Raw genomic sequence first — 15,425 nt, 5'->3', positions numbered from 1 at the left:
AGTTGGACCGAAAATAGTTTCAGTACAGAATATTTTTTCTTAATACCTTGCAGCACGCCAAAATTTTTTACTTTTGCCATGTGTCATCTTGTGTAACAAGATGGGGGAGTTGTGGAAGAAGCAAATGTTGTGACACTTTTCTACATTGTACAAAAGGCAAGAGATATTTTTTTTTTCTCCGATGAGAAACCTTATGGTGGTTGTGTGAAACCATCATCTGAAGACACAGCCTTCTGAAGCTGGAAAAGGCAGTAGTTATTCCCATCTGTAGAATTGTCTCTGTGTGAATAAATAGTGCTAGAATGACATTTGCTGAAGTCAGCAGATTTGTGTTGGACACAGTTAGAAATGCAATAGTAATTATTAATAACTAAAAATATTATTATCAGCAGTTATAATTATTGATGCAGTATTGTTTTAATTTTCATTTCAAAATAAATTAGTTTTGACATGTACAGCTATGCATTTAACCTAAGAAAATCTGTGTGGTATTTGAAGGGAAGAAGAGGGTATTGTGATTTGGAATCTGTGGAATGAAATTTGAATGTATGTTTCTAGTTTGTGTACATGCAGGACTGCAATAAGCATATAGTCTAAAGAAAGCAAATCTTAGTATTCAGATACATACCAAATCCAAATTAGTGTTTGCAAGGTGGAAGGAGGAGGAGAACCACTTTTTACATTAATAAGTCTTTATTTAGCAAGTAAAGTTTTGTCTAGAAAGGACTATTAAATTATTATGTTGTTTAGAATCCTAAACTGAGATGTTTATGTATCTTCTGTTATATCTTGATTCAAGTTGAACTTTTGCCCTTTAAACCTGGCCATCTTAAACTTGGTCTTATATAGCTGGGTCTGTTTGCCAAGTGCACAGCATTTTTTAAAATGTTTTATTTTGGATGGGAATGGAATTAGCTCACTCATCGAAATAGAAACTGCAGAATAAGAAAGATATCCAAAGGTTGATCTACCTTCTGCCAGTCAATCTGGAGGGGGGGAAAAAAAAAAAAAAAGAGTTTGCTGAAAGATAGAGTAATGGCACTGATGTCAGATTCACATTTTCCATCAGTTTCTCAATGGGTCAGTTTAGGAGGGTTTCAGTGACCAAGATTTTTCTCAGCATAATTCTTAAAGAAGATCCATGATGTAAATAGAGAGCTATCAAAACCCTTTTTTAAAAAAATGTAGTTTGAGCCAGGATGGAAATAAAGTCACTAGTGTCTTTGCATGGTGGATTTCTTAGCTTTCTGCCCATAATTTGGGGAGAAGGGGAAGAGGGGACCATGCTTGAAGGTAGTGACTGTTATGTGTTATACATAAAAATAGAGAGTCAACTCCCCTGTTTTCCTTTTCTGAGTCTTGCTAATGGTTGATTTCTCCACAATCAGCTACAGTAGTACGCTATTGTTAAAAGGTTTGGGGTTTTTTTTCCTCCTTAATACCATGCAGAATTAGTTTCTAGGGAGTGTCTGTTGCCTTAAAGAAAAGATTTTCCCAATATTTGGTCTTTTCCTCTGGGGATCTTTTTCATATTCATTTGCCTATGCTAAACAAAGAAACTAGGCATGCAAGCTGTTTGAATATAAATGTCTGTCTTATACAGCTAATTATTTTAAATCTTTAATGGGAGCCTCAGGAAAATTGTTGCATAAACTTTTCAATTACAGAGAAGACTTGATTCCATTTGTGCAATATGTTTAATTGGGTGGACAACACAGAATAAATACATTTGGAAATTGCCACAGATTACCAACCTTTAGGCTGATGCCTATAGGGAGGCAAAAGGTTTTCTTCCAGTCAGCTTCAAAGATAAGATAGCTTAATTGGAGGCTGATTATGCCTTGACAGCTTCAGCAGTGACTTCCATGTAAAATAATCTGAAGCAGATGCTGAATAAAGAAGCAGCATTTTTTTTTCATGAAAGCTTTGGCATCAAATCTCTAGCATTAGGTTATCTAGTTCTATATCATGAAGCATTTTTTTATTGTGACATGGGCTTCAGTACAGTACCTCATATTTAGACTCACATGGTTAAGTTTATCAGCCTATGACAAATGGATTACAAGTGTTTCTGAAACATTTACCTCAAAGGGAATTTAGAACTACTGTGGCATGGCTTGGGAAAATATTAATGAAAGACTCTGGGAAAAGACTGATTTGGGGTTACTAAACTATGATCAAACTTAATTAAACTTTTTTATCCTTTTAGTTAATTTTGTGGTATTTCTGCAACTCTGCACTGTTTGTATAGGAGGTTACAGGCTAGAGAAAGGGAGAGCCAGAAACCTCATTAAGTCCAACAAAAGTAAGTTACAAGTCCTGTACCTGGGGCAAACAGCCACATACACCAATGTATACAGGCTGCAGGCCACTTCCTCACTGCAAAACTGAGAAATTGTAGGCTGGATGATCAGGTAGTGAGGTGGATTGTTAACTGGTTGAAGGGAAGAAGAGAGAGTTGTGATCAGTGGGGCAGTATCTAGTGGAGTCCCTCCAGGGTTAGTGCTGGGACACAGTATATTCATTTATGACCTTGATGGGGGAACAGAGGGAAGTTTACTGATGATACCAAACTGGGGGAAGTGGCTCATACACCAGAAGGCTGTGCTGCCATTCAATGACACCTGGACAGGCTGGAGAGTTAGACCAAGAGAAATCTCAGGAAATTCAACAAGGGCAGGTGCAGAGTCTTGCATCTGGGAAAGAATAATCCTATGTTCCAGTACAGGTTCGGGAATGAACTCTTAGAGAGTATTGTAGAGGAAAGGGACCTGGGGGTCCTGGTGGGTAGCAGGATGAGCATGAGCCAGCAATGTGCCCTTGTGGCCAAGAAGGCCAATGACATCCTGGGGTGTATGAGAAGGGCTGTGGGCAGTAGGTTGAGAGAGATTCTCCTTCCCCTCTGCCCTTTGTGAGACTGCATCTGGAATATTGTGTGCAGTTCTGGGGACCTCAGTTCAAGAAGGACAGGGAGCTGCTGGAGAGAGTTCAGCACAGGGCCACCAAGATGATGAAGGGAGTGGAGCATCTCCCTTCTGATGAAAGGCTGAGGGAGCTGGGGCTCTTTAGCTTGGAGGAGTCTAAGGGGTGATCTCATTAATGTTTAGAAATATGTGAAGGATGAGTGTCAGGAGGATGGAGCCAGACTGTTCTCAGTGATGTCCAATGATAGGACAAGGAGTAATGGGTACAAGCTGGAATATAAGAGGTTCCAAAGAAACACAAGGAAGAATTTCTTCACTGTGAGGATGACGGAGCTGCCCAGATGGATTGTTTAGTCTCCTTTGTTGGAGACATTAAAAACCGACCTGGATGAGTTCCTGTGTGACCGACTCTAGGTAGTCCTTCTCTGGCAGTGGGGTTGAACTAGATGATCTTTCAAGGCCCCTTCTAACTCTTAAAATTGTGTGACTCTTTAAAAAGGACCTGAGGTTCTAGTGGACACCAAGTTTGATATGAATCATAAATATGCTCTTGTCGCAAAAAAAAAGGCTGATGATATCCTGGGCTGCCATAGGCAACACATTGGCAGCAGGTCAAGGGAGGACCTGCTTCCACTTTACTTGGCACTGGGGAGGCTGCATCTGCAATACTGTGTCCGGTTCTGGGCTACCCAGTACATGAGAGACACGGGCATACTGGAGAGGACCCAACAAAGGTCCACACAGATGATTTAAGGACTGGATTATCTCTTCTTAGAGTGAAGGCTGAAATGGTTTTGGCTGTGTAGCCTGGAGAAGAGGCACTGGAGGTATCTTATGAATGTATATAAGTACCTGAAAGGAGGATGCAGAGAGGATAGAGTCAGGACAAGATGCAGCGGGTACAAAATGAAATACAGAGGGGTCCCTTTGAACATCAGGCAACACTGTTAACTGTAAGGATGACTAAGCACTGGTGCAGGTTGCCTGGAGAGTTTGTGAAATCTGAACCCTTGGCAATATTCCAAAGGTGTCTGGATGTTGTTCTGGCCAACAGGCTCTAGATGGCCCTGCTTGAGCAATAGGATAGGGAGGTGAAGCAGATGACCTTCAGAGGTCCCTTCTGCCCTCAGCCCTTCTGTGATCCTGTGATTGTTCTTAAACTTTTTGTAAGGGAGGAAAAAACAAAGTTAAAAGCATGATGACTTTGAAATATATCATCTCTGTGCTATATCTTCAATATTAAGTTTTCAGTTATGAGGATAAAGGTCATTGTTAATTCATTTTTAACTACTGAGTTTCTCAGAGTAATCTTTTTACTTGCTTAGTGTGTGCCAGCATTATCAACATAATCCACTTGACCATCTTGTAAGAATTCTGTTAAAATTACTTCATAGGGGATTTTTGGTTTGAGTGTTTGAATCTTATTTGGCCATCAGTAAATCAAGTAATGGCAATCAAAGTGTATCTAAATATCTGTTCAACTTCATATATCAGCAAAAATAGAGGGCAGCCAGGCACCTAATGTATTAATGCTGAAAACCTGGACCAGAGTACTTGGAAGATGATCTGTTCTCATGGGAAACCCTCAGCCTTGGAGGCATTAAAAATGAAATCAGTTAAATGCTTGTTCAACGAATAACATATAGTACAGTTTTAGAGTGAAAGATTACTAGTTATCAGAAAACACAATGTAAAGCACTTAAGGGCTGTGAAATTAGGTTTATATGATTTTGTGAAGCTTTGCACTGAAAACTGTTTGAGTGTCAGTGTAATACTAATAACGATATACCCACAAAAGTAGGAAGCCTAGTCTAGCAATATGTGAAGCGCTGAGGGGGGAAGGGGGGGCATTGATGTTTCAGTAAGAGGAGCCATGTTGGTCAGCGATAAAAAGCAGCATACGTGTCTCTGATGTGACCTGTGGTGGGAGATGCTGACAGCTGACATCTTAGTCTTCTAAGACAGACTAAGGAGAGGAAGGATGGAGCAATGTGTGATACTTCAAATTAGACAGCTGAAAAGAGTGTAGAGAACATGGGAGAGGAGAGGCTGTTGATGTTCAGAGAAAAGAAGCAACTTATGTGCTTCTTTAAAGCAACTTATGTGCACATCTGCTGAACATTTTATTCATTGTATCTTTAGCAAAGTAACTTTCTTTTTAGAAGCTGGAGTGAAGGCTGCAGACTTCCAGGCAAATAATACCATCTATAATGAGCTAACTACATTGCTCTTGTTGCTCCAGGAATCAGTGCCTGGAAACCTCAGTACATGTAGCTGATAGGGGCGAGCTTCTAGAGGACATTGTTGTAAGATTGTATAGAGGACCATTTAGTTGCCTTTGTTTCTCAGCTTTTGGAAAAACCTAGTTGAATCCTTTCAGTTCCTACCAGGCTGTGTCCAGATACTAAAGCTCTCTGTTTCTATAATGTCATGTATTGCTTGTTCAGAATGTTTTTAATTAGTGACATTTTATTTAGTCCAAATTAAATATGCCAGATGTAGCTGATTTAGTGGCTAACAATGACGAGTGAGGGGAGGGAGGGAGAACTAATGTTATATAGCTGTCTGTTCTCAGGGAATTTGGTTTGGTTTTTGGTTTGGTGGTTTTTTTTAATTTCTAATTCCACAAGAGATGATGGAGTGGTAACCATGGTAGCAGGGAATTTGTCCCTGTAAGCTAAGCAAAGGGTTGGGTTGTGTGGGGTTTTTTTTGTTTGTTCCCCCACTAGGAGGGACGTGCAAAAGGGTTTCAAGCCCCAGAGAGGTAGCTTATCCAAGTTAGAGGCATTTGCTATGAAGTTAAAACTCATCTGTTGATCACACACGGATGGATGGGTGTAGCAGTGAAGCAGAGCAGTGAGATATGTGAAAAATTTCTTGATAACTTGGATCTCTAGGTGTTTTGGACTGGAGTGGTTAGACACTGTATGATAATAAACCTGTTGTATAGTTGTGTTTGGATTTTCGACAATAATTTTCTCACTTTTTTCCCCACTGAAAATGAATAATTCTTGGCAGGTTCAAAGGGAGTGAGATGTGTATGGGGCTAGCTGCATTCAAGAGAGAATATCCAGCTTAGTCATGGTGACATAACCCCAGATTTTGCACCAGCCCTGGAAACTTTAGATATATCATTCTTGAATTTGTGGAAAAATACTGCTCTCTTTTATATATAAGCTTACAAAAAATTAAACAGCAGAGCAGTTTGATGAAGCAGTTTCCCATTAAAGCCACTGCTGAAAATGACAATTAAACATACCCTGAGGGGAGGCTAACGTGATCTTTCTTCTCCTATTGACATAACTTTTCCTGGACTGAGATCTGCAGGGGGGTAATTCTGGCCACACAATTGATGCTTACACAGTTGTGCAGAAATACTCTCCCGATGCAAGCAGCTCTGTTAAAAGCATTTATTGTGTGCATCTGACAAACTGGCCCATAAAACATCCTGAACATTGCAGGCAGCAACAATTAGCTGATACTGAGTGCTTGAAATCGCCAGCTTCCAGAGCTAGTAGCTGGGGAGACAGGAGGTTAAGCAATATCACTAAATTACTGTACAGGGAGGAGGAGGCTGGCAGACGGACATTAGGGATGCTCTGCCATGCTGCCGTAGCTGATCCTGTCACTCACTCACTATAAAGCACCTCTCTTTCATTGTCAGAGCAGTATGAACTCAGCCCTGTTGGGAAACCTGTTGTGGCTTGCAACTGATGCTATTGGAGTGCAGGAAATTTGTATTCTCTAGGTGTGCTTGAGCTTTTGGGATTTTCAGCCCCAAGAGGCTGTTAGGCTATGAGTTGTATAGTGTGTTTATACCTCAGGTTCCCATTGTTAAATAGTCATCATTCCTTGAGTGCCTGAAAGTTACAGCCACTCTTCCTTTGGAGTCTTTTCTCCACATTTTGCCTTTTTCTTCCATTAGCTTCCCTTAACTTTTTCACTGCCCTAAGTTGCTATCATCTTCCTATTTTCACACTTTGCTTGGTTGTTGCCCTGTGTCGTGTCTCCATGTGATATATGATACCTGATTATTTTCAGAGTAGGCTACACATAGTAAGTTCATAGTGTTTTTCTCAAAAGGTTTCATTTTTTTTGTTTTGATTTCCATCTTCCCCCTCTCTTCCAGCAGCTTTGGTGTCACTATCACTAACTGGTCTGGGATGTTCATAGGGATGTGGAGGAGAATAAATTATATAAATTATGACAGACAACTGTGGGGTTTTTTTTATTCTAGTGCACCTCTGATGTGTCATGAAAACTTCTTGTCATGCTGCTGTCAATTCTGGCAAGACTTACCAGATCTAGGAGCTAGGACTTCAACTAAGAATTGTTTTCATTATTTCTTAAAATTTATTTTAGCCTTCAGGGCAGCAGAGCAAACCTTAGGAACTCTGCATTTAAAAGCACCAGGGAACAAACTCAAAAGTACTTGAATCCTTGGCTTTCTCAGTCCTTGTAATTACTTCTTTTGGGAGGAGGAAGGAAGAAACAAGAGTGGAAAGAAGGTCTGTCTTTGTCTTCCTCTGTATTGCATTCCAAATTTGTAATTTTTGTCCAGCTCTACATCTTATGCTTGCTTAGATTCCTTTGCTACCAGACTAGGTAAATTGGATTGAAGTTGTACAAGACAAATTTCATAACTACAGGTTCTTAATGTGTTTGTTTTGCCATGTCTGGACATTCCAAATATAGCTTTTTTGACATCGTCCCCAATTGCTGGGCTAGTATCATTTCGTTTCTGTTATTCTATCGACCCCAGTCCCATTGTATCAGATAAGAGAAAGTCATTACCCTAGAAGTTTTCCTGTGCATTAAAAATGTACATATTGTCAAATACTAATCCTCAGTTTCCAAAGATATCTTCAAAAGTGGTCTCCAATCCAGTTCCTAACTATAGGTGGCTGGACTGGTGCATGCAAACAGGTAGCTGTAGCTGAGTCTAGCTACGTATACAAGATAATGGTATTTCTGTTTTCTGCTCTGCAACCTCTCTGCTCCTTCCCCCTCAGAAAAGCATGCAAGGGAAGGAGAATTTTGTGGACTACCCACAGACAAGTTTTAGTTAGACAATACTAAATCAGAGCAAGAAGCGAGCACTTGTGTCTTGAAAACAGTTATGCTGAAATGGCTTTCTGGCTCATAGGGTGACCTGGACACTCAGATGTCTGCAGTCATCAGTGACCTACAGAGAAAGAAGCAGCCATCCAAGTTGTTGAGACCTGCACCATTTTTCTAAATCTCATAGGAAGCTGCTCCCTGGAGCCTTGTGCCGTCTGCCAAGCTTCAAATTAATGTGGTTCTTGTGGTTGAAAGCCTGTGTGGCAAGGAAGATGTGGTAATAATTCCTTTTCTACAGAGTAATTTATAATGGCAATACAATTTAAAATACTCAGTAACTAGCTTGGTTACTTAAGAATTTTAATCAAGAAATTATTCTGGCATTACTTTATATTGCCCTTTCTAGGGTTGTTAGTCACTCAAAATTGTGTTTTCTACTAAACCTGTCTATTGGAACAAATTCAGACAATAAATAATGCATTCTGTAAGCACAGCTGAGGAAGAATGCAAACTATCTAGGGATAAATTGCATAATAAAATATGTGAAAGATAAAGGTTAATGAAAGACGTAAAGGACTGTACATAATCAAAGGAGTGTAACAGTGCCTGCAGCTATCTTTTTTCATTTTTTTCCCCCCATACATACAGGACCTTGAAACTAGAAGGGACTTTTGCATGAAGAGGTATTGCTGTTGGGAGGAGCTGTGTGGAGAAAAGGGATCTCATTTACAGATTTATGATCAAAACTAATGGATATGCAGGGTAGGGGAGGATGGAGGTGAAGAAGAAAATGTAAGCTGTCAGTGTTGTGATCACAGAAGAGTCTTATCTCCAGCTTTGGGACTGAGTGAGCTATCTATTGCTGGGCCTTTTTCCCACTGGTGTGGACTGGTATTGTTTCAAAGCCTATCCAAACTGCTTTCCAAGCTTTCCCTCATCCAGCATCTTGCAAATGCCCAAAAGCTTCAGCAACATTCATAAAGGCCTATTGTTACTCTTAAAAGGATTGAAAATTAGTCTTTCTCCTTTTATTTACCTAAAGATGAGAGGGGAAAAAAGGAGTTGAGTGGAAAGATGTCAACACGTCAAATGGGTCAAATTATTTATCTGAACTTGTGACTGTTAAACCAAAATGGGAGAGTAAAACAGCTTTTGGGGACACAGTCACAAAATCAGTGTGTTGGCTGTATGTAGGCATGTATCACTTAAAACTGCATTCTGCTATTTATTTTTAAAATATGGAAATTACAGGGTAGCAACAAGTTTCCAAACCTTCAGCCTCTAAGTATGTGGGCACATGTTGGAATAAAACTTTTGTTTATGCAGGCAGTGCTAATATCTTGAAAATATGCTCTGTACTGTCTTTTCTTAAAAGTATATTGCGTAGCTTACACCTTTGTAGGTAAACAACTGATATTTCTGAAGGAACTTGGATGCATATACAAGCTAAGTCTATACAAGCCTAAGCCTATACACAGGACCATAGTATTTGAAGTTTCGAGAAGACAGATGAGCATAGAACTCATCTGGTGTCCCTGTAACAAGTAGCCATTTTCACATGTAGTTCTGAATGAGAGGAGGAAAAGCTTTGCCTTGTTTCAACAATATTCAAGTTTTAAACTTCTACAGTACCCTAAATATGCTGGTTGCCTATAATCCTTTGAATGTGCTTTGTGTATATGCAATATCACACACTTTGCTCATTTTTTTAAGCTCAAATCTCAATAATTGCAGTGTGTAGTTATATCAGTAGTGCGGAGAGACATCTTTGCTTAATTAGTCACCACAGCCCGAATTCAGTCAATAACAGCTTACAGCATTGAGCTGAAGTCTGGAGTCAGGAGCCTAGATTCCTTCTGCAGCTAGCAGAGACACACAAATGCCTTTGTCATATGCTTCAGATCTTAAGTTATCCTATCTCTCTCCCTTAGCTTTAGATGGAAATGATTTGTGGTAAACGTGGACATGGGCGTTGAAGATGAATTGAAGAGCACAAATCCTCCAAATATAGATGCTGGCATGAGCCTGGTGCTCATCCTGCCCTGCCCTTCTTTGCCCACACCCCTGGGATTCCCAAAGCCTGTCTTGCTGGTACAATCTTCAGAGTTTCTCTCTTCAGTGTTGGTGTTTGATGAGCACTGAACATAGACTGTGATTCCCCTTCAAGTTTTTCCTCTGACTCTTGGAAATGAGTTTAGAATTCAATAGCCCAGCAAAGAGGGACAGAATCAAGGTTTTGGAACATAACTAACAAGTCCTCTTTTTTTTTTTTTTTTTTTCTGTTCTGAATAGGAGAGTCAAAAACTAAGATCTTGATCTTACAACAATTGTTCTCCTTTGTTGTTCTTTGGCTTTCTGGTGTACCTAAATATAGTATATGCCAGAGGAGAGAGTTAATGTTGCTATGAGAACCTTAACCTCAGCATTTCCTAGGGCTTTATGTTTAAATGTAGGGGGGGGGGGGGGGGGGAAACCAACTGTGAGTTATTTCATCACTGCTTTTCTTTTATAAGGAAATACTGTCAGATGTCTTGTATAGAGGTTGATCTCTCTGCAATGTATTGCTGTTCTGCTGCCATTTGTTTGAAGGGCTTTTTTCCTGCATTAGCTGTACAACAGAGGAGCCATAGGGTTGACCTATATATTTATTTCATTGCAGCACTTGAAATTCCCATGTCCTACAATGCTGCCTAAACGCTGCTGGGCAAGTAAGGGGGAAGCAGCTGGTGCTCCAGAGTGTAGATGTGGTTGATGGAGTTGCTTGTCTGTCAGGTGTGCACAGAGCATGCTTAGAGGCTTTTCTTTATCAAAGGGTTGCAACTTCAGGAAGCAAATCCTTCCTTTTTTTGTTACCTCTTCAACTAGGCAAACAGCAGTTCAAGGGTAAGCTGCATGCAGAGTTTGAGGCTTCAGCAGCTTTGAGCTGACTGATCCTAACTGAAAGCTTCTCCATTCCTCCAATGACTCTAACTTCGCTCTTGTGAGCCAGCGAGCTTTGAGTATAGAAGGCTTTCAGAAAAAAATGATCTCATTAAAACAGGGCTCCAGTGAAGTATCTGCCTGGTACACAGGTGCTTTCTGCAATGAATCACTCCTTCTGCTTGCATGAGGTACCTGCATTTCAATTCATTTTTCTTTCTGTTTACCTCATTGATGGTTTGGTTCTCATGTCTGAACAATCTTGCTGAGTGAAACTGGGGGATGAAAGTCAAAACTCGCTGGAGAGATTTGCAGTTTGTGCAGCTCTTGGTAATGACTTTTCAATGTATTGTAATGGTTTTCTGTGATGTCTCTGATCTCTTTGAAAGGGACTCTTGAAGAACTAGTGTACCGAAACCTTTTATCTATTAGGCTTCAGTCAGAGGGCCTTCTGATAACGGTTACTCTCTCCTTATACCTAGTTTATAATAGTAATCCAAGATAACAAATGTTGGTTTGTGCTGGTACAAATTACGCTGTGATTCATTTCAGTTTGTGTAATGCAAATTTGGATGTTTGATGCTGAAGATTTTCAGCATGTCATTTAAAAGCATGAATGATAATTGTATACAATCACAGGTTTTCTTTTGCAGAAAAGGGAAAAAAAATACCACAAATAGAAAAGTAGAGAAGTAGTGATGTGACTGTGACACGACTAAGGTTTCTTTTTGTCCTTATTCCTAACAATGTTTACATTACATGATGCACACAAAATACTGCAGTGAGATTGAGGAACTGAGGCTGGAAGATGAAATAGCCATGAGGGTACTCAAGATATGCAACCCATTATATGAAACCACTGAAGGGATGAATATTAATCTTCTTTTAAATTTTTAAGTCTTTCTCTCTTTCAAAGAAGAAAAAAGGAAAAAAAAAAAAAAAGCTTGAGGGAAGAATTCTTCCCAGAACAATGGTGCAGTCTGTTATCTGCTTCTTTGCACTGTAAAGCACTGAATGTTCAGCCAATATAGTGCTCTGGTTGGCTTAGCATTCTTAACCTTAATTTTGAATAGAAGGTGCCTTGTGCTGCTGACGTAATTAGGGCCTTTTGTAAATCACTGTTGCAGGCAGTCTGCTGTTGCATTTCACTGCATTTCTCAGAGGGATGCGGGGCAAAATGTCAGACTAACTTTCTGAACTTGTCTTCAGGCTAAGTGTTTTCATTATTGGAGTATTTTATTCAGAATGAATTCTGCTTTGTTTTCCATTGTAGATAATAAGCCCCAAATAAATTTTGCAAGTGAAATGGTGTTCTGGTGGAAAAAGTTTGAATAGGGAGACCTTAACATTGTAAAGTAGGAGATGCTTCCTTGAAAAAAAGAATAAAAAAACCCAAACACAACATAGGAAATGTGAGAGTTGGGTTTGGCCAATTAAGTCCCCACTGTGACACAGGAATATTGCTATCTGCCTCTTTCTTCACAGAAACTGTCAGAAAGTTTGAGCTGAAGCTTTGTCTCCAAGTCGGTTCCATATTTATGGTTACACATAATGTTCTGCATCATTGTGGGGGGCATAAAATCCCCTTACCTTTTGTGTAAGTCTCTTAGGGATCATTGCACTCTTGCCTTTGCAGAGACATGGGGTTTCATCTCACTTCCACCTCTCTCCAGTCCTCTAGGGCATGGTTCAGCTCAGGCCATTACATCCCTTCCTGATGCAGTCTTTTATATCCATGATGTCAGCGATGATACATGGCCTTGCACTGTCCTTGATAGCAAACACAGCACTATCAATAGTCAGCAAAGTTCACTTGTACGTTTCTGTGTTCACGCCATCCACCCACTGCACTCCAGTCGCAGGGCTTTAAAGGCATCGTTAAAAAACTCCTATGGCAGACCAGCCCTGGGAATGAACATACCCACTTTTGTAGTGTTTGTCTCATAGTCAGTGTAGTGCGGGAATAGTGGGGTGCTGCCTGGAGGGCCTGATCCGTGGGAGGAGGAGATGTGGTGTAATGGCAGAATCACACAGTGAGCATTAGCCTTTGTGTGTTGTGTACCTGCTCTGAGCTGCTGTTCCATGACAGGGTAGCTGGCATTGTCCCAGTCTCCAGACAAGGAGGGAGAGGAGTGACCCCTTCACTGCATATTAAGGCATGAATGAGCCTAAAAGGCAGTTTCCAGTGGCCATTAAGTCTTTTCATGCCTGGGAGCAGGGAGAAGTGTGGTGGCTGTCTTAGGGCTGGCTCACTCTTTTCCACCTGCAAAGATTTGGGACGCATTCTCAGCAGAACAGCTTTCCCTCTCTTCTGGGACTTGGCAGTGAAAAGCATCAGGTGCAGCCTGTCCTATATTGTTGCCTGGTCCCAGCCAAACCACAGGGAAGGAACTGAGGGGGTTTTGTGCTCCAGGTGTTGCAGGAGTGGCGATTTTGGAGGTGTGTGCCTGGTGCAGATTCCTCTGTGACAGCTGAGTTAGAACACACACAGGGTTGTGCTTTGCAGTGATTAATTAATGAATGGATGATGTCACCAGGTTGATTCCCGAGGCAGGAAATTAATTCGAAATAAGTTTAGTTTCAATACAGAAAGTGGAGTGTGTGGTCAGAGGAAGCTGAAAGTAGAAAGGTTGTGTCACTTCTTTCCAATCTGTTGCGACAAAACGTAGAGGACCAAAAAAACTGAAGCTGGAACTGCCCCTCCCCCTTCCCCACTAAAAGCAAAACGAGTAAAAGAGCGACTTTCTGTCGTATTGAGGACGGGATTTTCCAGTGTACGTGCAGGTCCAGAGCAGGGCCGCGAGAGCCGCGCTCCCGTGTTGCGAACCGCTGTAGTTGCCGTCGGAGGTCTTGGCCGTCACTCGCGTGTCCCTGCGCCCCACTCGCGGTCAGAGCCGTCTGGCCCCGCGGTGCGCGGGTACGATGCCCTGCTTGGCTGGAACACGGGTGCTGATCACAGGAAATAGACTTGCCCGCAGGACAAAAAAACAGAGGCGCACCCAGACACGCACACACCCCGACGGCATTTCTGTGCGTGTGAGGATGCCTCTGGCTCGGTTAAGCGCTGGCAGGGCAGGAGCGGGCGCGTAGCTGTAACCTTGTAATGCGCGCATACCTTCCCCACAGCTACAGCAACCGGGGTTCTCCCCCGCTCCTCGCCTCCCGTTCCTCCGGAGCCTACTTCTGAAAGAGCTGGCTCATCCCCGCTCTCAGATGAAGCCGTTTCCTCTTGCACGCGCGGCTTTGAGTCACTGGGGCTAGACAAGGCTTTAACTCCTCCCTCACCGAGTTTTGCATTTGTGCATAGCTGGGGGGAGTGGGGATCTGGCGGCGGGCGCTGGGCGTACAGCACTGCCGCCGCTTCCCCGGCCCAGAGCGGGGCTGGGTCCACGGCCCGGCCCGGCCCGGCCCGGTCCAGCCTGGCCCAGCGCAGCCGGCGGGGAAGCGGCGGGAGAAGTTCAAGTGCTCAAGTTGCAGGCGGATGACATCAGGCGCTGCCGGGCCGGGATGCGGGCGGGCTCGGCGCCGGCGCCCGGCACCATGCGCGCCGCCGCCGCCGGGGCTCCGGCACCCCCCTCCCCCACTTCAACTTCGGGGCTGCCGGTGGGGTCTCAAACTCCCGCCGGTGGTCATAAAAGCACATTTCCTTTGTAATTGCCCTTTCTTGGGGGGGGGGGTGGGGGGGGGCGGGAATAATTTGGAAGTCTGATAGTGTGTGGGAAATGATTACATCAGTCGGAGGGAGGGCTAGGATTGGTCTACACGGTGTGGTTTGATTCACTACCGCAAAGATTGCGTGTAACCCTTTGAGTGGAGCTCTGGCAGAGTTGTTTCGCTCCCCAGAAACAGTCCCCATAGCAGGGGCTACGTGACAGGTAGAGTACCACAGCCCACTGACACCCCGAGTGCCCAGCCGCAGGCTACACAGGGCCGGTGGAGGCAGAGGACAAACTCTCTCAAGAGGCAATCTCTATTTAAAATGCCATCTTGTTCTTCCGACTGCTGCCTTTTACGTGCCGTTGAGGTAAGATTTTCCATATCAAATTACCCTCCAGGTTTTTGTTAGGTTTGCCTTCTTTTGCTAGGATGCAGAGCACTTTAAAAGTGGAGTTGATTTAAATCTCAGACCTGCATGTTTGCCGGGAGAAATAATTTTTGCAGCAAGTGTCTCTCGGTTGAGCAGAACAATGCAAAGAGGAAAGCATCTGTATAATTCAGGAGATGGGGAGAAGGTTCCTGACTTATTCTCTCCTGTCCATTAATATTTAGGATATGCAGTGTATGCAGGTTCAGTTTCAAACTACTTTCAAGCTAGGATCAAAAGAGAAGTCAGGGGAGGGAGAGAAATGCGTGGACTGTGTTGGCTAATTGAGCCATTGACGAACTGCAAGTGGGACTTCCCCAGGCGAAACAATCAGAAGTTAGTGGGGAACAGGAGAGCCATTTTTATTCTTCAGGGTCTTGGCCTGCTCCTCTGTAAATGTTCGAAGGCCTCTGATGGGATCGCAAAGAAAATTGTGT

The 15,425-nt window shown here is 42.5% G+C and overlaps 1 protein-coding gene across 4 annotated transcripts in view; it reads left to right on the top strand.

The window, feature by feature from the left end:
- The window catches only part of GRB10 (growth factor receptor bound protein 10), a 142,890-nt gene that overhangs the window by 100,987 nt on the left and 26,478 nt on the right, over nucleotides 1-15,425 (top strand). The window contains exon 1 of one of the 4 annotated variants that reach the window (XM_061995572.1): nucleotides 14,729-14,928. The exons of the other annotated variants lie outside the window; for them this stretch is intronic. Within the exon in view, the coding sequence (XP_061851556.1) occupies nucleotides 14,884-14,928 (45 nt within the window). The 5' untranslated portion in view covers nucleotides 14,729-14,883. Of the gene's footprint in view, nucleotides 1-14,728; nucleotides 14,929-15,425 lie in introns of those variants that run through there. 4 annotated transcript variants of the gene reach the window in all.

This window comes from Colius striatus, chromosome 4 (assembly GCF_028858725.1).
Source record: "Colius striatus isolate bColStr4 chromosome 4, bColStr4.1.hap1, whole genome shotgun sequence".
In the NCBI taxonomy this organism is placed as follows: Eukaryota; Metazoa; Chordata; class Aves; order Coliiformes; family Coliidae; genus Colius; species Colius striatus.
This window is presented reverse-complemented; position numbering and strand designations above follow the sequence as displayed.